At 36.4% G+C, this 23,100-nt stretch overlaps 1 protein-coding gene across 2 annotated transcripts in view; it reads right to left on the minus strand.

Moving 5' to 3' along the window:
- The window catches only part of SCAP (SREBF chaperone), an 86,307-nt gene that overhangs the window by 14,899 nt on the left and 48,308 nt on the right, over positions 1–23,100 (minus strand). For both annotated transcript variants that reach the window (XM_027842150.1, XM_027842149.1), the window contains exons 3-4: positions 4,934–5,063; positions 235–392 (exon numbers count right to left, since the gene is read on the minus strand). In XM_027842150.1, coding sequence (XP_027697951.1) covers positions 235–392; positions 4,934–5,063 — 288 coding nt within the window. The remainder of the gene's footprint in view (positions 1–234; positions 393–4,933; positions 5,064–23,100) is intronic.

Below are 23,100 nucleotides of genomic sequence, written 5' to 3' on the forward strand. Positions count from 1 at the left end.
GGATTGAAATGCAGCTGACACCACATGCAATTAACAACCACAAGAATTCAAAGGGAAACTTAATCTACGAAGAGGCAAGCAATTCTATAAGGCTACTGCTCTTTTTGTTTCTATGAACTGATTGGCTTACTAATTATACTTGGAGAAGAGACTCAAGCTTAATCATAGTGTTTTTGGGCAAGGAACAATGTTAGCAAATCTAAAAGGACCCAGACCTCAACTGTTTCAGAATACCTGTCTCTCAGCACATGGTTTCGGATCTCTTCTACCAGCTGGAATACCCGGGAGAGAGGTGCACGGAACACATCCACTGCCAGCAAGTTCTTGTGCCAGGGGGAAATGGTGGATTTCACAAATATCTGCTGGATATAGGCCACTGGAGCTCCCACATACTGCCAAGGAAATGGAGGAGGGAGAAAGAAATTAACTCAGCATATTAAGGAGCTGCATAGGTCTAAATAAAATCTGACAAATTTTACTAAGTTGCTACTCTATTAAAAGCACTGTTTTAAGTACTGTGGAAGACAGAAGACAGAAGAGACCATTTTTTAAAATGCTCCTTTTATTTTAAGAGTTTATAAGTCACCCGAGGAGAAAAGAAAGACATACAGGATATTGTCAGCTAACAAAACAAGGTGATGTAATTATTAAATACACAAATGAATGGTCCAGAAAAAATAACAAGATTCATTTGGAACAACAAAAGGTCCAGAATATCAAGGGAACCAATGAAAAGAAATGCTGGGGAAGGCGGCCTAGTCCTACCAGATCTTAAACTGTATTATAAAGCAGCAACTATCAAATCTACTTGGTACTGGCTAAGAAACAGAGTGGTGGATCAGTGGAATCGGTTAGGTATGCAAGACACAGTAGTCAATGACTATAGTAATCTGCTGTTTGATAAACCCAAAGACCACAGTTTCTGGAATAAGAACTCACTCTTTGACAACAACTGCTGGGAAAACTGGAAAAGAATATGGCACTAACTAGGCACAGACCAACATGTTACTCCATATACTAAAATAAAGTCAAAATGGGTTCATGATTCAGATATAAAGGCTGATACTACAAGCAAACTGGGAGAGCAAGGAATAATTTACCTGTCAGATTTATGGAGAACAGAAGAATTAATGACCAAACAGGAGATAGAGAACATTATGAAATGCAAAATGGATAATTTTGATTACATTAAATTGAAAAGTTTTTGCACAAACAAAGCCAATGTAACCAAGATCAGGAGGGAAGTAGAAAACTGAAAAAGAATTTTTGCAATCAGTGTCTCTGGTAAGGGCCACATTTCTAAAATACATAGAGAACTAAGTCAAATTTATAGGAATACAAGTCATTCGCCAATTGATAAATGGTCAAAGGAGATGAACAGGCAGTTTTCAGAGGAAGAAATGAAAGCTATCTATAGTCATATGAAAAAATGCTCTCAATCACTACTGATTAGAGAAATGCAAATCAAAACAACTCTGAGGTACCACATCACACCTATCAGATTGGCCAACATGACAAAACAGGAAAATGATAAATATTGGAGAAGATGTGGGACAACTGGAACACTAATGCATGCATTATTGGTGGAGTTGTGAGCTGATCCAACCATTTTGGAGAGCAATTTGGAACTATGCCCAAAGGGTTATAAAAATTTGCATACCCTTTGACCCAGCAATAGCACTTTTAGGGTTGTATCCCAAAGAGATCATAAAAATGGGAAAAGAACCTACATGTACAAAAACATTTATAGCAGCTCTTTCGGTGGTGACAAAGAATTGGAAATTCAGGGGATGTCCATCAATTGGGGAACGGCTGAACAAGTTGTGGTATATGAATATAATGGAACACTACTGTGCTATAAGAAATGATGAGCAGGCAGACTTCAGAAAAACCTGGTAAGGCTTGCATGGATTGATGCTGAGTGAAGTAAGCAGAACCAGGAGAACATTGTATACAGTAACAGCCACATTGTACGATAACTGACTTTGATAGACTTAGCTCTTCTCAGCAATGCAACGATCTAAGACATCTCCAAAAGTCTCATGATGGAAAATGCTATCCACATCCAAAGAAAGAACTGTGGAGTATGAATGCAGATCGAAGCATACTATTTGCTTTTTTTCCCCCCTTCTGTTTTGTTTTGTTTCCTTTTTCTTGTGCTTCCTTCTATTGGTTCTAATTCTTCCTTACAACATGACTAATGTGAAAATATGTTTAATAGGATTCTATGTGTACAGTTTATACCAGAATGTACGCTGTCTTGGGGAGGGAGGGGGAGAAAATTTGAAACTCAAAATCTCACGGAAGTGATTGTTGAAAACTAAAAATAAATGAATTAAAAAAAAAGAAAGAAAGAAAGAAAAGAAACTCATGCTTCACAGAATGCTAGGAGACTAGAAGGCTCAATCACAATCAGCACTGAAGCTTTAACCTGCTCCATTCTCCCAACCCTAACTGGTCTGCCTCTTTCTTATGCAGCCTGGTGGCAGTCCACTCCTGGGATTCATCAGATGTGTGCCAGACTTTGGGTGACCTTAGCCTTACTGCAGAGCTGAGGTGATCCACCAGCCTCAGCCTCCCTTGTGAGCCAGGATTATAGGAGTGTGCCACCCCATTTTATAGGACATTTTCATGCTGAACTTTATCAAAGGCTTTTCCAACACCTGTTGACATGCTTTGGGAGGAGGGAGGTATCTTTGCTTTTAATATGACTAATTATGTTTATTATTTTCCTAATGTTAAACCATATTTATATCTCTAGTATAAACTCAAATTACTCATAGTGAATATTTTTTTGGATTTATTACCATAAGCTTCATGTTAGAATTTTAGTTAAAATTTGTACACTATGGAACTATGTCCCAGAAGTTAATAAACTGCATAACCTTTAACCCAGTTAGTAAACCTATACCCCAAAGAGATAAAAGAAAGAGGGAACAGACTTATATATACAAAAATATTTATAATAGCTCTTTCCATAGTATCCAAAAGTAAATGTGCAGTTACTGAGGAATGGCTAAACAAATTATGGCATATGAAAGTTATAGATTATACACCATAAATCTTTCAACTCTTAACTTCTCCAAGTCTGTTCAGTTCACTATTTTCCTTATTTGTTTGTTTATTTATCTTTGTTAGGTCTATCCAACTTTTAGAGAGGAACAATTAGGTCTTAATAATACATGTAAGGGACAGCTAGGTGGAGCAGTTGATAGAGTACTTGGAATCGGGAACAGAGAGCTTGGAATCAGGAAGACTCATCTTCCCAAGGTCAAACCCAGCCTCAGACACTTACTAGATGTGTGACCCTAAGAAAATGACAAAACACTCTAGTATCTTTGCCAAAAAAACCCCAATAAGGTAACAAAGAGTAGACATAATGGAAAAACGACTGAAACAACAACAAAAAGTGAAGCCATGAGATACTAAGTAATTTGTCCAAGGTCCTGTAGGCAGGTTGTTACAAAGGTGAAACTAAAACCTAGGTCTGCTAATAAATTAACTTTATACCAAAAGGCCTTTATACAAAGCAATATAAAATGGATATATGTACACCAAACAATTTTATTTTTAACTAAGGGCTCCAAGTGTTATAAAATACAGAATGCAGAAAAATCTTGACAGATTAGAACATTAAGCTTACTCTATTAAGATAAAATCAATAGGGGGAAAAGTCTTATATTTGGGTACCAAAAGAATTCAGCATCACAGATATAAAATGGAGGAAGATGTACCTGTTAGGCAGCAGTTAATTTGAAGAATATTTGGAGGGTTTAGTGGACTGTAAGATCAAAGTGAGTCAGCAATGTGATGTGGCTGCCAAAAAATTAATGTCATTTTGGTTTACACTGACAGGCACAGGTTCCAGGAATGAGGTCATTTTTCCACTATACTTTGTCATCATCAGAACTTATCTTAAGTATTTCAATTCTGGACATCAAAGTTTAAGAATGACACTGATTAGTTAAAGAATGTACAGAGAAAAACAACCAGAATGGTGTCCTGGTCATATGAGAAGCACTTAAAGGAAATAAGTATGTTTGACTCGGAGAAGGAAAGAATCAGGGGAGACATGATAACTTTCTTCAAGCATCTGAAGGGTTGTCACAGAGAAAAGGCATTAGATTTGTTCTGGCTAACCCCAGAGGGCAAAACTGATAGAAGTTACCAATAGGCCAATTTAGGTTTGATGTCTGGAAAAACTTTCTAACATACAACTGTCTAAAAGTGGAATCGGCTACTCAACAGTGGGTGAGTTTACCCTTCTTGGAGGCCTTCAGGCAGATGGAATGTCACTTGTCCCATGCATTATAGGAAGGTTTCCTGGATTAGATTAACCGCTGCCTATCATAAGACATGTGCTGCCAGAGTTAGAGGTTCAAGTTTCATCTCTGACACATAATGGCTGTGTGACCTTGGAGCAAGTGATTTAATCTCTTAATACTTCAAGCAACTTTAAGAGAATAAAATTACAGAGCAGGTGTTGATCTGTACCAGGAAGGGGTACGATTCTCTCACCCAAATTCCCTATGCCAATGAAATTAGACAAGCCAAAAAGAAAGAACTAATAAAGAACAATATAGAAATTCAACTTGACAATCATATATTTGACATCAAACTAATGTTAACTTTATTAAACATACAACCGACAATATTGCTTGTTTTCTTAGAATTTAGAAGGGCTTTTGGAAAATGATTCAGATGGCCAATTTTTTTTTAAACAAAAACTACCCAAGGAAGTTTGAAATAAACCATTTTCTATCAATAAATTTTCCTGTAGCATACAGAGACATTCTAATTAATTCATTTCAAAAGCCACTTTTATATTCTGGGGCATCACTGAAGATTTTAACAGCAAAGATCAAATATATGATAGCTACTTTCCCTCATTCTCCACCATTTACTCAGCGTCCTCTACAAATCTGAGACCTACCCAGTCTGGCTGTTCACTCTGATCCCTCTGTTCACGATCTGGGTCTGATGGAGGTGGCGAGTAATCCTTCACAGGGGTAGTGTATTCCACAGGTCCTGTTCCAGGCAAGGGAAGCTTCAATAGTGGATAGCTGGAGTATACAAACAGGCAAAAAGGTTAGGCTTTTTAGAAAATAGGTCTTTTCTTAGGCTGCTTGAGCTTCAATTAAATTCTTCTCTAGCACAGCTGAAAGAAAATCCTCAACAATATTAAAATCACAGAATTTAAGAGTTGGAAGAAACCTTAAAAATAATCTAAGTTAGGGGCAGCTAGGTGGCACAGTGGATAGAGCACCAGCCCTTAAGTCAGGAGTTCAAATCCGGCCTCAGACCAAACACTTGACATTTACTAGCTGTGTGACCCTGGGCAAGTCGCTTGACCCCAATCACCCCACCAAAAAAAAAAAAAAAAAAAAAAAGAATGCTTACAATCCTCTACTTCATTGAAGTCTAAAGTCCATTTTACACCCTGTAGAGGTATACTCAATTTTGCTAGGTAATTTATTTTTGGGTGTAAGCCTATGTATTTGCCTTCTAGAATATCCTATTCCTTGCTCTCTGTTTCTTCATGGTGGTGGCTGCTTAATCATGTGTATTCCTGACTATGGCTCTTGAATTCTTTCCTTCTGGCTGGAGCAGTATTTTCTTTGACCTGAAAGCTCTGGACTTTGTCTATGATGTCCCTAGAAATTGGCATTTTAGAGTTTCTTTCAGGAGGTGACAAGCAGATTCTTTCTACTTCTACTTTGCCCACTGGATCTAAGAGAAGGAGGGGGTAAGGAAAAGGAGAAATGTAGGTGATATTTTTTTAAATGTTAATAAATATTTTTTTAAAAGGGCCAATTATTGAGGCTTTGTATTTAAAAGGTGTTTATGCAAGGATGCAGCTAAATGGTAATATAAGCAACTCTGGCAATCCACCTTGACAGCCAGAATTACCTTTGGTAAGAAATTTATCAAGTAAATATCTGGGAACCAGGAAGAATACTGAGCAAGGAACACAAAGACTCTCCACTCCAAATACCCATGTACGCTGGCAATCTTAGCATGGCCCTGAATTTCCTAGAAGCTGCCAAACCCACAAACTGGTATGTCATACTTTTGATCCAGGGCATTATTCAAGAAGAATCTTACAATAGTGAGTCTGAGAGATGGTGGCACAAAAGCACAATGTTCTAATTAAATTATCTTTAAAAGCTACGAACTTTTCTTAAAGCTTGTACAACTGTACCAAGCTTTAATCTTACAATGAATTTCCCCAAAATTATACGTGCATTTAATTGTAGTATAACTAATCATCCTCCAAAGCCCTTTTCTAATGCCTTATCATGGTATAGAGATGACACTAGGCTATCAAAGGCCATTCTAATGAAACACAACAAACATAATAAACAGCAATCATTGAATAATGAATAGGTACCAGGCACTGTGCTACAATCTGGAGAGACAAAGAAAAAAATAGTCCTTGCCCTCAAGGAGCTTACATTTCATTGCAGGGAGGTGATATATACAATGAAAATAAAATACAAAGTATCTAGGAGAAGAGTAATAGTAATTCAGAGAATATAAGCCCCGGAAAATTACCAACTGGGGGAAAACCTTTAAGTATGGGCATAATAACAGACTGCACTGCCTGTCATCTGAGGAGCAAGCCAGCACCTACCTTCCCAATCACGCCACTCAGTGAGAAACCACCTTTGCTTTCCAGTTCCTCTTTATGAGTGCTCTTCTCCCATTAGAAACGTCATCTCCTTGAAGGCACAGAATGACTTCTTTGCTTATATTTGTATCCACAGTACCTAGTATGTATTAAGTGCTTAGGAAATGCTTTATCTAAGTTCAGAGAAATTCATCAAAAGGTTGGCATGAGGACGATAAATGTGTTTGGTCTCAACAATTCAAAAACACCATCAACCAAGGAATAAGAAAATCAAAGTCTCAATTTCAAGTGAAAGGGGCTGATATGACATTCAGCAATACCATAGATCTCGGAGGTAAAATTACCAGCTTCAGAATTGTGTACATGAGGCTTTATTAAAGACAGATATAATTACATTCTATTTATTACTCTGTACGGCAGTGGTGTCAAACTCAAACAGCAGCTATTCAACCATACGTAAGAACCCCTGCAGGTCACATAACCATAACCATACAGTAACACCGTTCTATTGTTCTCTATATTTTCTATGTTCTATTACATTTTTATTTATTTTGTTAAATATTTCCCAATTTAATCTGATTCAGGCAACACTTAGCATATTGGACACCTCTGCTGTAAGGTACTCTTAAGTTACCCTCAAATTCAATGTGTAGAAACTGAGACCTAAGGGAAAAATTATGTTTGTGGTTATAAAAAGATAAATGGCTGGATTGAGGGCAGTACCAAAGACTATCAGCTTTCTATTTATTACAAAAATTCCTACTACATTACCAAGTTTATCAATTTATTATAGAATCATAGAATGTGAGAACTGGAATGGAACCTTAAGGGGAGGAAAAAAAAAACCTTAGCCCAACCTTCATTCTACAGGTATGGAAAGATGGAGGCTCAAAGGAGTCAAGCTGACTTGCTCATGGCCACAGAGATGGTCAGCAGTACAGCCTGGACAAAAATGCAAGTCTCTGGACATACAAAAATTTATAATTTATCATCCTCTTCTGCTGCCTGATCAAAGACAACAGACTGGAGACCAGATAACAAGCTGCTATCCTTTCATTGCTACATCTAAGTCTTGAGGGACACGGAGTGTTCTTTCCTGTCACTAAGAACATGAACGAAATTCCATGATAGAAGTTGAGGACAGGGTAACAAATACGGGGAGAAAACACATCAGAAAATCTTACATCCCTTTAAACTACTCATGACCTAACTAAAGAAAATCCTGCTTAGTTGCCAATGTGCCTTTCTCACTTCAGAAACATCCAAGGCCTTTATAATTTTCTTGTTCTTCATAGCCCAGGTCAATCTGTCTACACAAACAGAATAAACAGAATAGCAGTGCCCCACAAACCAACAAACCTATATTTCAGCACAGCCTACACAGTTATCATTAAATGAGGGAAATCACAAGTTCAGCCTTGAACCTATAATATAAAGAGAAAATTCCCTAGGTAATAGGTAATGATACTCTAATTATTAGAGTAAGTCACACAGTTCAAATATTATTCAATTCACATTTGCAGGGTTCACAGTAAGACACCTTGCACTCAGACATAAAGGCTTTATTACAAAGCACACAAACAAACCCTGCCTTCATGGAATCCAGTCTAGACACTGATAAATGGAGAGAAAAGATAAAGGATAAAGTTAAATACTAAAACACATACATAGATAATGAAAAAGGGAAAATCCAATGCCTATGTGACCCCATTTTTATCTGCTTTCTACCCTTTGTACTCAGAGATGACACTAATACTATATTGTTAACCAAGTATTCATTTGGAGATATCAAAGTCTTCATGTAACCTTCACATGCTAGATATTTTCAAGAATAGTCTAATCAGTTTTCAGTCAGCTAGCATTTTTTAAAGTAACTATGTGCCAAGCACTGCGCTAAACACTGGGATACAAAGAAAGGCAATTAAAAAAAAATTCAGTCCCTGCTCTCAAGGAGCTCACAGTCTAATGGAGCAATACAGAAACATCTCTGTACAAACAAGGTCTATATAGGATAAATTGGTGACAATCTCTGAGAGAAGGCACTAGCATTAAAGGGGACTGGGAAAGTGGGATTTTATCTGGGACCTAAAGGAATATAGGGATTTATAGGAAAGATACAATGCTGGTAGATATGACAAGATTAGACAAGATTAGACAAAGGTTAGTTTGTGTGAGGTGAGAGTGACAGAGGATAACACAAAGGTTGCAAACTGGATGGGAGGATGCCAGTAATAGGCAAGTTCCAAAGAAGGCAAGGTTTACACCAGTTTGAACTGTCTAAACATAGGCCACTGGTAAGAGACAAGAACTCAGGAGAGAAACTGGAGTGATGAGCTGGAACAGAGAATCATGGGCATAGGAACTGATGAGATCAGGGGACAGAGCCTGGAGAGAAACCTAGAGTTAGTGGGTGTGACTTGTGTGAAGATCCAGAAAAAGAAGTGGAGGAGCTGTGAAAGAGGTAGGAGACAGACCAAAGGAGTGTCACACAAAATGGGACAGTGTACTTGGGAGAAAATCAATAGACTGCAGAGAGGTCAGGAAGGACGAGGTTTGAGAAAAGCCCATTAGATTTGCCAATTTAAAAAAATCTCTGGCAACTATGGAGAGAGAAGTTTCAGTTGAATAAGGTCAAAAGCCAGGTTGCAGAAGGTTTTGAAGATAGCAAAGAGGAAGGAGAGACTCCCAGTAAAGACAGCTTTTTCAAGGAGTTAGCTAAGAAAGGGACTTCTTAGCTAAACTCCTTAAAATGAGGATTTTTGAAAGCTAGGGGAGACATGTGCAGCAGAGAATAATCCCAGGGGATCTGGAAAGACTGAAGAGAAGAGAGAGTGGGGATAATAGCAGAGGCAATCTGCTGGAGAAGATAGAAGGGGTAGGGATCAAGAATTCATGAAGAAGGGTTGGCCTTGGCAATAACAGCCACTAGGCTCAGAAAAGGGGAAAAAAATGGGAGGTGATGTCAGAGGGATGTAGGATGAAAGAAGGGAGAGAAGTAGTTCTCACTGAACAGCCTCAATTTTTCTTGAAATTTTTTTAAATTTTGATTTATCAGTAATCACTTCCATATGCTTTTGAGTTTAAAATTTTTCTCCTCCTTTCCTCCCCACCACCCTCCCCAAGACAGCGCACAATCTGATATAGGCTATACATTTACATTCCCATTAAACATATTTTCACATTAGTGATGGTGTAAGTAAAAATTAAAACCAATAGGAGGAACCATCAGAAAGAGGAAACAAAACTCAACAGAAGAGGAAAAAAAAACAGCAATTCAACTTCCATAGTTCTTTCTTTGGATGTGGATAGCATTTTCCATCACAGGGCCTCTGGAGATGTCTCAGATCCTTGCACTGCCAGGAAGGATCAAGTTTATCAATATTAGTCATCACACAACGTGGCTGTTATTGTGTATAACGTTCTCCTGGTTCTGCTCACTTCACTCAGCATCAGACCATATAAGTCTTTCCAGGTTTTTCTGAAGTCAGCCTGTTCATCATTTCTTTTTTTTTTTTCAGCCAAAAAACAAGGCTTATTGAAGATTCACCATATTAGCCAGACTTTTAAGGAATCTGAGTATTTATGTGAAAATCTGAGCAGTGGCTAGATTATAAGAATCTCAGCCTGTTCATCATTTCTTATAGCACAATAGTATTCCATCACATTCATATACCACAACTTGCTCAGCCATTCCCCAATTGATGGGCATCCTCTCAATTTCCAATTCTTTGCCACCACAAAAGGAGCTGCTATGAATATTTTTTTACATGTGGGTCCTTTTCCCATTTGTGTGATCTCTTTGGGATAAAGCCCTAGAAATGCTATTGCTGGGTCAAAGAGGTACGCACATTGTTATAGCCCTTTGGGCACAGTTCCAAATTGCTCTTCAAAATGGTTGGATCATTTCACAACTCCACAAACAATGCATTAGTGTTCCAATTTTCCCACGTCTTCTCCAGTATTTATCATTTTCCTGTTTTGTCATGTTGGCCAATCTGATAGGTGTGATGTGGTACCTCACAGTTGTTTTGATTTGCATTTCTCTAATTAGTACTGATTGAGAGCATTTTTTCATATGACTATAGATAGCTTTCATTTCTTCCTCTGAAAACTGTCTCTTCATATCCTTTGACCATTTATCAATTGGGGAATGGCTTATATTCTTATAAATTTGACTTAATTCTCTATATATTTTAGAAATGAGGCCCTTATCAGAGACTGGTTGTAAAAATTCTTTCCCAATTTTCTACCTTCTTTCTAATCTTAGTTGCATTGGCTTTGTTTGTGCAAAAACTTTTCAATTTAATGTAATCAAAATTATCCATTTTGCTTTTTGTAATGTTCTCTATCTCCTGTTTGGTCACGAATTCTTCTGTTCTCCATAAATCTGATAGGTAAACTATTCCTTGCTCTCCCAGTCTGCTTATAGTATCAGCCTTTATATTTAAATCATGAACCCATTTTGACTTTATTTTGGCATATGGTGTGAGATTTTGGTCTATGCCTAGTTTCTGCCATACTCTTTTCCAGTTTTCCCAGCAGTTTTTGTCAAATAGTGGGTTCTTATCCCAGAAGCTGGGGTCTTTAGGTTTATCAAATAATAGATTACTATAGTCATTGACTACTGTGTCTTGCATATTTAACCTATTCCACGGATCCACCACTCTATTTCTTAGCCAGTACCAAGCAGTTTTGATAATTGTTGCTTTACAATACAATTTAAGATCTGGAATGGCTAGGCCACCTTCCCCTGAATTTCTTTTCATTAGTTCCCTTGATATTCTGGACCTTTTGTTCTTCCAAATGAATCTTGTTATTATTTTTTCTAACTCTATAAAACAATTTTTTGGTAGTTTGATTAGTATGGCACTGAATAAGTAAATTAACTTAGGTAGAACTGTCATTTTTACTATATTAGCTCGGCCTACCCATGAGCAACTGATGTTTTTCCAATTATTTAGATCTGACTTTATTTGTGTGAAAAGTGTTTTCTAATTGTGTTCATAGAGTTCCTGGGTTTGTTTCGGGAGGTAGACTCCTAAATATTTTATAATGTCTACAGTAAGTTTAAATAACAGCCTCAATTTTTTTTGGTGAAGTGTGACGGAAATGCTCAGCTGAGGATGGGGGAGAGGATCCTGTAGAGAGTTTAAGTTATAGGAAAAGCTGCTGTGAAGTAGGGGATAGAGAGTAAATTAGGAAGGAATACAAGAGTTGCCTTGCTATTGCCAAATCACCAGAATCCTGTCATTTTAACTTTTCTAAAATTCTATTCAGGTCCTTAACTTTTTTTCCACCATTTCTAAACTATTTATTCTCATTTTGTTTCTGTAAAGAGTCTTTTTGCAGTTATAGTATGTTCTTTAACATTTTGACAGGGCCTTAAGAAAAGTGGTGCAAAGACAGATTTTTTTATTTTTTTTAAACCAGTACCAAACAGTCTGATGATTATTGTTTTAGGAATACAATTTAAAGTTTAGAAATATTACTCCCTCTTCATTCTCACCTTTTTCATGATTTCCCTTTAATCCAAATGAATTGTTATTCTTTCTAGCTCCATAAAATATCCCTTTGGTAGTGTGCTTTTGGTGGTATGGTCATTTTTATTACATTGGTACATCCTAGTCACGCATGGAATATCCCTTTAGTTAGTTAAGTTGTTCTTCATTTTTCAAGCAGTTTTACAATTTTACCTATGTAGATCTTGAGTATGTTTAGATAGACTGGGACTTGTCCTTCCATTGTTGTCTCCGGGTGCTTATTTCTAAGAGTTGTTGTCTGTAGCTCATTATTGTGCTGAATCTGTTAATTATTGCAAATGGTTTAAATGCTGATTGCTTAGGATTTTCTAAGTAAACTATTAGATATATCAATCAGTAAACAGGGCTAGCTTTGTTTCCTCTTTATTGTCTTTATGTCTTTAATTTCTTTCTTGTCTTAAAGTTAATGCTAGAAATTCTATAAATATCAAATAAGTGGAGAAAGGGGGCATCCTTCCTTTAATCATAAATTTAATGGGAAAAGTTCTATTGTTCCCACTTGTATTTAATACTAGTTTTAATTTTAGATGGATACTTTTAATCATATTAAGACCTTCAATGCCTATATTTAGTAGGGTATGTGGTTTTTTGAGGGGGCTTTTGTACATTTTTAAAAAGTATAAATGAGTGTTATATTTTTCAAAGACTTTTGCTGTACCAATTGGTATAATAATATGGTTTAGGGCACTTTTCCTCTGAAAGATTATGTAAAATGTTTCCCTAATATTTAAGCCAACCTCATACTCAAGTGTAAATCCAACCTGATTATAGTGAATGATTTTCTGTATAATACTTTGCTATAGTATTTTGTCAGGATTGTTTAAAAAATGTTGGATCAATATCCATTCTTGATATTGATCTATAGTTCTCTTTGTTTTATCCTTCCACAGTTTAGGTATGAGGACTCTCTGGCTCATAAAATAAGTTTTAGTAGAGTGCTTTCTTCCTCAATTTTAAAAAACTGTGTATATTATATGGTTTACATTTTGTATTTATATATTATACATAATAGATTTCATATCTATTGGTATTGTACTTGTATCTATTAATATATCATACAGCATTATTTATATCTATTATATTAGTATATCTATTAAATATATCTGACATAGTATTTGTATTTTGTATTTTTATATTATACTGCTCATTTTATATATTATGTTGCTTATTTTGTTATCAATTATTATATTTCCCTATAAATCCATCTAGACAAAGTTTTGACTTCTTTGGAAGTTTCTTTATATATGGTTCAATTTCCTTTACTAAGATTGTAGTTTTTAAGATCTCTTTGATATATTACTTAAGTGAATTCTATCCTGCCTTCTCTCCACTTCCCCCACTAGCACCTAGCTTAGGATCCAAGCCACCCACCTATGGTATCTCCTCTCTTAGACTTCCCAGGGAGCCCTGTTTCAATCCTGAAGCTAGATCACTAGCTTGTGGCTTCTGGCTTCATTACTGAGACTTCCCAGGGAGCCACGTGTCAACCCATAATCCAGGCTTCTTGTCTCCCCTTAGGCTTCTCAGAGAGGTAGAGCCAAAATGGTAGAGTAGCCAAAAGAAGCACAGTTGAGTCTCCCTGCTCCCAACCCCCACAAAAATCAATGCCTCCACAAATACCTAGAAAACATAAGCATTCTGATTGTGAAATCCATTTTGAAAAAAAAATCATGAGTCACATTTCTAGCCCTATTTCTCAACATGAGAATAAAAACAGAAAGGTCTGTGGACACTAGGAGGAGGGGATTCCACCTGAAATACTGAAGCATGAAAGGATAGAAGACCAAAACTGTGCACTAGGAAAAGAAAAGGTCCCAACCTACTGCCTACTACTCAGGTCCAGGTCACAGACCCAGGGCAGAATGAAATGGGGAACTCTGAAGAGGAATACTGTTCCAGGATAAACAGCAATCACAAGCTCAAGGCTATGTAGTAATCGAGGAACAAGTTCCAAAGCACCATATTGCAAAATGTCATGAAAGAAACCTAGCCATATCACTTACAATTAAAGGGTAAAGTGACAGAATCCACTGGTCACCACCTGAAAGATATCCCAAAATGAAAACTCCCAGGAAAATGACAGCTGAAATCCAGAGCTTATAGTTCCAAGAAAAAAATATTTCAATCAGTCAGAAAAAAAGAATTCAAGTTCCAAGGAGCCACAATCAGGATCAAAGACAATTTAACAGCCGTGGAGAACTGGGAATACGATATTCCAAAAAGCAAAGAACAGACAGGCTTACACTCAAAAATAACTTGCCCAAAAAAACTGAAAATAATCCTACATGGGAAAAATGAAAGAAAGGACTCACAAGCATTTCTGATTAAAGGCCAGAGCTAAGTAGAAACTTCAAAATACAAACACAGGAGTGAAGAGAAAAATAAAAAGATACCCATGAGCAAGCAATCAAAAGACGCACAGAGTTAAAATAAAGCGATGTAACAAAATCTATTATACTTCAAATGAAATTTAAAAAAAGGAATGGTTAGTAGTCATGACTGAACACAAAGCAACAGAAGAAAAATGACTTAAAAGAGATAAGCAGCAAAACTACATTTTGCTGAAAGGTACCATAAACAATGAATTAATATTAATACTAAGAATATAGTCACCAAATGGTATAGCATCTAAATACTTAAAGAAAAAGTTAATAGTTATACAGAGAAATCAACAATAAACTGTAATAGTAGGAGACTTCAATTTATTCCTTTGAGACCTATATAATTCAAAACAAAAGAATAAAAAAGAAACGAAGAAACTAAAAAGAATTTTAGCAAAAGACTTATGGAAATTATTTAATGGGAAGAGAAAGAAATACCCATATTTCTAAGCTGTTCATTGCTCCTTTACAAAAACTGATCATGTATATGGGTATGAAAATCTCTCAAATAAAGGCAGAAAAACACAAATATGAAACATATCTTTTATAGACAATACAGTAACATTATATTCAATAAAGGAATGCTGGAAAAATTATTAAAAATTAATTGGAGATGAAATAACTCAATTCTAAAGAATGAGTGGATCAAGGAACAAATCAGAGAAACAGCCAACAATTTTATTAAAGATGATAATAAGACAATATACTAAAATTTCTGGGATGCAACCAAAGCAGTCCTTAGGGGAAAATTTATATCTCTAAACACTTCAATCAATAAAAGAAAGCAGATAAATTAACCGGACACACAACTTTAAAAAAAAGTAAGAAACAACTGGCAAACCAATTCCCTAGTTACACACTAAAACAGAAATTTTAAAAAAATAAAAGATCAACAAACTGAAAGCAGAAAAGAAATCAATGAATTTATAAATAATACTAAGTGGTAGGTTTTTGAAAGAAAAAAATCTATAAGAGGAAGGGAAAGGAACAAGCATTTAGTAAGCACCTACTACGTTCCAGGCACTGTGGTAATATTATTACATTGCAAACACTTCTCATTTGATCCTCACAACAACATTGAAAGATAGATGCTATTATATCTCCATTTTACAGCTAAGGAAATTGAGGCAGACAATTAAGACTTGCCCAGGGTCACACAGCTAAGTGTCTGAAGCCAAATTTAAACTCAGGTCTTCCTGACTCTGGGTCCAGCACTTTCACTAACAGCTTGATTAAAAAATAAAGAAACAACAACAATAAATTACTAGTATCAAAAAGTTTTAAAACGTAAATTCACAACCACATAAAAAGAAATGGAACTATTTCACCCAATTATATGCCAATAAAACTGACAATCTAAATGAAATAGATACTTAAAAAAATATAAAATACACAGATAAAAAAACAAAAACAAAACCAAGAAATAGGACTAAAACTGATCTTAGAAAAAGAAACTGAATAAACTATAAATTAACTCCTAAAAGAAAAAATTCCGGGCCCAGATGGATTTAAAGATGAATTATATCATTTAAAGCACAATTAATTCCAATATTATATAAAAAGTTTGAAATCAATAGGAAAAGAGTCCTACCAAATTCCTTCTACAATACAAATATAATCTTGATACCTGGAAGAATCAAAACAAAGAAAACTATAAACCAATAAACCTACTGAATATTCATACAAATATTTTAAGTAAAATATTAACAAGGAAACTACAGCAACATATCACAAAGATGCTATACTATGACCAGGTTGGATTTATGTCAGAAATACCGAGTTGGTTTAATTTTAGTAAAACTATAAACTTATCCATATAAATAACAAAATCAACAAAATAATGATTATATCAACAGCTGCAAAAAGAATCCCCAACAACTTCTGACAAAATACAATATCCATTTATGTTTAAAAAAAAAAAAGCACACCAAGAAACACAAAGGAATATACGGAACTTCCCTTGAAACAATAAATAGCATATATCTAAAACTAAGAGGTAACATTCATTATATGTAAAAGATAAACTAGAATTCTTCCAAGTAAATTTAGGGGTAAAACAAAGATATCCACTGTTGCCACTTCTATCTGATACAGAATTAGTAATGCTAGCTATAGCAATAAAATGAAAAAGAAAATCAAGGAAATAAGCATACATAAAGAGGAAACAAAATTATTGCTTTTGGAAAGACAAAATAAAACTATTACTTTTTGAAGACAATACGATGGTTTCCCTAGAGAACCACAGAAAGTCAACTAAAAAGCCAAATGAGATTAACTTCAGCCAAGCTGCAATAAATAAAATAAACCCACACAAATTATTAATGTTTCTGTATATTACCAACAAAATCTAGAATGAAGAGATAGAGAAATTCAATTTAAAAGAACTGTAGAAAATATAAAATACTTGGGAGTCTATGTGCTGCCACAGAAACTATATGGATATAACAACAAAACACTCTTTACATAAAGACAAACCTGACTTATTGGAGAAATATTAATTGTTCATAGGAAGTATAAGCCAATATGACAATATTACCTAATTTTAATTCAGTGGCATACAAGACTATCAAAAAATTATTTTAGAGAGCTAGAAAAAAAATGAAATTCACATGGAGAAACAAAAGGTCAAGAATATCATAAGAATTAATAATAAAAAGTGGGAAAGAAGGCAGAGCAATATCAAACCTAAAACTATGCTAAAAAGCCAAAAGTACCAAACAATTACTGGGTAATTAATAGAGCTGATCAATGGGAACAGATTAGATACTCAATATACAGAAGCAAACAAGCACAGTAGCCTAGTGTTTGATAAACCCAAAGATCTCAGCTACTGGTGCAAGAACTCATTATTCAGCAAAAACTGTTGGGTAAACTGAAAAGTAGTCTGATTGAAACTAGGTACAGACCAACATCTCACAATGCATACCAAGAAAAGCTCCAAATAAATAGACTTAGACATAACGGATATCATTATAACCAAATTAAGGGAGCAACAAAGAAAGTATCTGTTAGAGCTAAAGGCAGGGAAAGAGTTCAGGACCAAGTAAGAGACAGAGGATCACAGAAGGTAAAATAGACAATTTTTATTATACATAATTTAAAAGTTTTGGCACAAACAAAACCAATGCAGCTACAATTAGAAGAAAAGCAAGGAAAATGTATGGGGGGGATCTTTGCAGCAAGTATCTCTGAAAAAAATCAACTCTTTTTTTTGATCTCTAGGACACTAATTCAAATTTATAAGAATATGAGCCATTCCCCAACTGACAAATGGATTGAATAGACAGTTTTCAAAGGAAGAAATCCAAGTTATCAATGGCAATAGGGAAAAAAAAGGCCAATTAATAGAGAAGTACAAATCAAAATAACTCTGAGGTTCTGCCTCACATCCTCAGAATGACAAAACTGACCCCAAAAATGAAAAATGACAAATATTAGCAGGATTCTGTGAAAATAGACTTCACAGGCATATTTACACAACCTTATAGGACCAGAATAGAGGGAGAAGAGGTAGTATAACAAATTTCTGACACTTATAAAACTATCTGAAGTTTAGAAAGAGAAAAACTGAATCATAAAGGAAAAAGAAACTGACCAAAGACTACGGAAGAACAATCCACAGCTAAATAGTGCTTTAAGGATTACAGAAAGTTTCCTAGTAACAGCCTTCAAAGTTAGGTAGTAGGGGCAGCTAGGCGGCACAGTGAATAGAGCTCTAGCCTTGGAGTCAGGAGGACCTGAGTTCAAATCCAGCCTCAGATACTTAACACTTGCTAGCTGTGTAACCCTGGGCAAGTCACTTTTTTTTTTTTTTTAACATGTGTTTTTAAAACTTTGGGTTACAAATTTTCTCCCTTCCTCCCTCCCCACCCACCCTCATTAAAAAGGCAAGCATATCGATACAGGTTATAGATGTGTAGTCATGCAAAACACTTCCATAGTAGTCCTGTTGTTAAAAACTAAGTATATTTTCCTTCCTCCTATCCTACCCCCCCTTTATTCTATTCTCTCTTTTGACTCTGTCCCTCCTCATAAGTGTTTGCTTTTGATTATCCCCTCCCCCAATCTGCCCTCCCCTCTATTGAGCAAATCACTTAACTCCAATCACCTCACCAAAAAGCAAAGTCAAGTAGTGTGAGTGTAACTATCTCCATTTTAAAGGTGAAGCAGATTTAGATTCGACCTAAAGGGAAACTTCTCAAACAAGGAGAGCTCCTCAATGGATCTAGACTTCTTTGGGAGGTGACGGGTATCCCCTTCCTAGAGAGCTTCTGGCAGGGACTATTTGTTGGGCATGTTTTATGGGAGGATTCCCTTTCAATTGTGGGTTCAACTAAAGGGCCTTTACCCACTCATTTTCTATGATTCTGGCACAGAATGAACCCTGGAAAAGCTGAGGCCAACTACCTGAGCTTTCTTTCACAGATAGGAAGAAGCTATACAACATTTGTGGATATAAAACTTTCTACCACATTCTGTTATTTCCAAGCCTGGCAGAAGAATGCTTTTCTCTTTTAGGCCTTGGGAGTTTTCTAACTTGAAGAAGTTCTTAAAATTTTCCTATTTGTACTCTCCATACACAGTCTTAAAAGTTTGGGTTTTTTCCTAAATCTACTTAACAAATTAGCTCTGCTGCTCAATGCCTTCATAATTTCATGCTTACCACAAAAAGCCAGAAGACTTCTCACTCCAGCTAAACACTTAGTATGGAAATGTTCAAAGTGGAATTTAACAGAGTCCAACCACAAATCCAAATCTTGTCTAAAAATAAGAGGCCACTGATCAAGCATCTAGAGATATGTGCTTTCTCGTGAAATGAAAAACTCTGGTTCACCACTCCTTGAAGTCAAAATGTCACAAGGAGCAAGTGGCATCCGTCTCTCAGACCATTCTATAAATTATATAAACTAACATTTATATAATGTTTTAAGGTTTACAAAGCATTTTTGTCACGAGGCAAAGGAAATAATACTAGTATCCCTATTTTACAGATCAGCAAACTAAGGCTCAAAGTAGTTAAGTGACTTGGCCATGGTCACAAAGCTGAGGAAGAAGGAAAGGAGGCAGAATAGGGGAGAAGAAACAAAAGGGAAAATTAGAGTGAGAATGAAAGCCTGCTCAAGCAGTGGACCAAAAGAGTGCAATTGAAGGGGAGATGAGATTTTAGAGCCATTCTGGGCAATACCAACACCAGCATATAGTTTACATTTTTTGGCTAGGGTAATAAAGATATGGCCTTAAAATGCTGGAGAATATCAGACTCAAAACCACAAAGAAAAAGATGACTATAGAAATTTTTCTGTTAATCTCTACTAGGCCTGCCACCAAGAGAGGCAGGTAGAACTCTTAAATCAATGGAGGAAAGGAAGAAATTAAATGCTTTCCAAGAGATCATTAAAATGGAAACAGAAACTCGGAAGAGCTGAAAGAAAAGGGCTAGAGAAATGTGAAACTTATTTGAGAAACTCTTCATCTACAAGCGGATCGATCAAATGAGGAAGGTTGGCCGAGATGACCCATGAGGTCCAGTGTAGTTTAAATCTGGGATCCTACAATCCAGAGAGGTGAGGTGAAGGAGTTGAGTCCTCCAATCCTAGATGGCAGAAGTCTTTTTGTAACTCAACCCCCCTCTTTTGGTTAAAAATTTAGAACCATATTCCTTAGCTAGGAAATAGGCTGTGGAAAAAGAAATTAAATGCATTAATTGTTTTTTGTCTTTTGTTTTTTTCTTTTAGGTAAGGCAATCAGGGTTGACTTGCCCAGGGTCACACAACTAGTACATATCAAGTGTTTGAGGCCGAATTTGAATTCAGATCCTCCTGACTCCAAGGCTGGAGCTCTATCCACTTTGCCACCTAGCTGCCCATAAATGCATTAATCGTAATTATTCTTTGTCTTATGTATCTGACAGTCAAGGCTGGGCCTGAGAGCCTAGAAAGTTCCATAATTCCACAGCATGCACACACACTTCCTAGTGCATAAGAGCAAATTATGCTATGCAATTGTCATATGTATTAACAGCAAAGGTTTCTGTGGACTAATTACTAGAAACTGTAAAGATAGCCAGTTTATTCATGCCACAGGCATATTTGCTGCAAGTTTCATCAGACTTTCCCAAAGGAGGCAGTTACTGCTCTTAAGGAAGAGAAGAGAAGAATGGAAGAATGATTGAATGCAGCTCACCCACTAAGTTAAGGCCAATTTAACCAGCTCTCCCAGCTTTCAGCATAACCTCTGCCTTTGACCAATGAGATGCAAACTACAAAATGAAAGCAACAAGTTACAAGTCTCAAATGCCTCTAGCTGCTATGGCTCTGTCAAAAGAGAAGGTATCCCAGCTTTATATGTTCACCAATACTGTATACATTGTCAGATACAGTCACAGGATGGGATATTTACATCAGATCTTTCTACCTGGATACTCCAAAAAGCTACCTCAGCTCTTGCCACATCTTATTTCTAATGAGTCAGCCCGGGAAAGCAAAGAGACAAAAAAAAAAAAAAAAAGTCATTAACTAGTTAAGGTAACATCTTTGTAGTAAAAGGGAAAAAAGCATTTGGCCTTTCGGCAAGGAAAATACATATTTTTCATTTCAGGAAGAACATTAAACTTTTAACAACAACAATGAAAAGTGTGATGGGCCAAGATGGCAGAGTAAAAGCAGTGACTTGCTTGAGCTCTCCCATAAAGCCTTCCAAATACCTGTAAAAAATGTCTTTAAACAAATTCTAGAGCAGCAGAACCCACAAAAAGACAGAGTAAAACAAATTTCCTGCCCAAGACAATCTGGATGGTTGATTAGAAAGGTATATCGCCAGGCTGGGAGAGGAACACAGTTCAGCGTGGGTACACAGGCAAAGACCAAGCCTCAGCAAACCTGGAGCCGACCTCAGAGGACTGAATCACAGGCAGCTGTGGTGGTTTCTAGACTTCTCAACCCACAAACACCAAAGACAATTTAGAAGATCAGTAGAAAATGTCTGTAACCACGGTGAGAGAGAAGCTCAGTCCCAGCACCAGTCCTGGCGCAACCCTGGGTGGCGGCTGCTTCCAGAGCTCTAGATCCATAGATGGAGGGGGAAACGAGTGGCTGATCAGAGGGATTTCTTTGCTGGTGCTGAGGCAGGAATCTCTTGTTTTGCCCATGCTTGGATCTGGGTCACAGTTCTAGGTGTCAGTCCTGGGGCGAGCAGGAGTGCTGGCATGGTGGAGCTGATAGTGGCTGTGGAAAGGGAATCCTCCTCATAGTTCCAAGGCAGAAAAGAGTGCTTGTGGTCACTCATAGACCACAGTACAGGCCAGGAAAGGAGTAAACACCTTGTCCTTGATCATACCTCCTTGGAAGAACTGAAAATTTACAGGTGCCTAGAAGTATCTCTGAAAACAGCTGCACAAGACCCCCAAAGCTTGGGACAGTACATTCTTCACACTAGAAGCAGACCCCTACCTTAACAAAGAGTTCAAAACTCAAGTAATCAGCTGGGAACACGAGCAAATTGCACAAAAAAAAGTCAGACCATAGAATCTTTCTTTGGTGTCAAAGAAGATCAAAACATACAACGAGAAGAAGACAACAAAGTCAAAGCTCCTACACCCAAAGCCTCTAAGAAAAATGTGAATTGATCCCAGGCCATGGAAGAGCTCAAAAAGGATTTTGAGAAGCAAGTAGGAGAATTGGGAAGAGAAAGGAGAATGATGCAAGAAAGTCATGAAAAAAAAGTCAACACCTTGTTAAAGGAGACCCAAAAAAATATTGAAGAAAATAAAATAACATCTTAAAAAATAGCCTAACCCAAATGGCAAAAGAGGTCCAAAAAGCCAATGAGGAGAAGAATGCCTTAAAAAGCAGAACTGGCCAGATGGAAAAGGAAGTCCAAAAGCTCACTGAAGAAAATACTTCTTTAAAAATTAGAATGGAGCAAATGGAAGCTATTGACTTCATGAGAAATCAAGACATTATAAAACAAAGTCAAAAGAATGAAAAAATATAAAACAATGTGAAATATCTCACTGCAAAAACAATCGACCTGGAACATAGATTCAGGAGAGAGAACTTAAAAATTATTGGACTATCTGAAAGCCATGATCAAAAAAAGAGCCTAGACATCATCTTTCAAGAAATTATCAAGGAAAACTTCCCTGACATCCTAGAACCAGAGGGTAAAACAGAAACTGAAAGAATCCACCAATCATCTCCTGAAAGAGATACCCAAAGGAAAACTCCTAGGAATATTGTAGCCAAATTCTAGAGTTCCCAGATCAAAGAGAAAATATTGCAAGCAGCAATAATTCAAGTGTTGTGGAAACACAATCAGGATAACACAAGATTTAGTAGCTTCTACATTAAAAGACTGCAGGGCTTGGAATATAATATTCTGGAGGTCAAAGGAGATAGCATTACAGCTAAGAATCAATCACCTACCCAGCAAGACTAAGTATAATCCTTCAGGGGGAAAAACAGACATTCAGTGAAATAGAGGACTTTCAAGCATTCTTGATGAAAAGACAAGAACTGAACAGAAAATTTGACTTTCAAATACAAGACTC

This window comes from Vombatus ursinus, unplaced genomic scaffold, assembly GCF_900497805.2.
Source record: "Vombatus ursinus unplaced genomic scaffold, bare-nosed wombat genome assembly UNPS02014867.1, whole genome shotgun sequence".
Lineage (NCBI taxonomy): Eukaryota > Metazoa > Chordata > Mammalia > Diprotodontia > Vombatidae > Vombatus > Vombatus ursinus.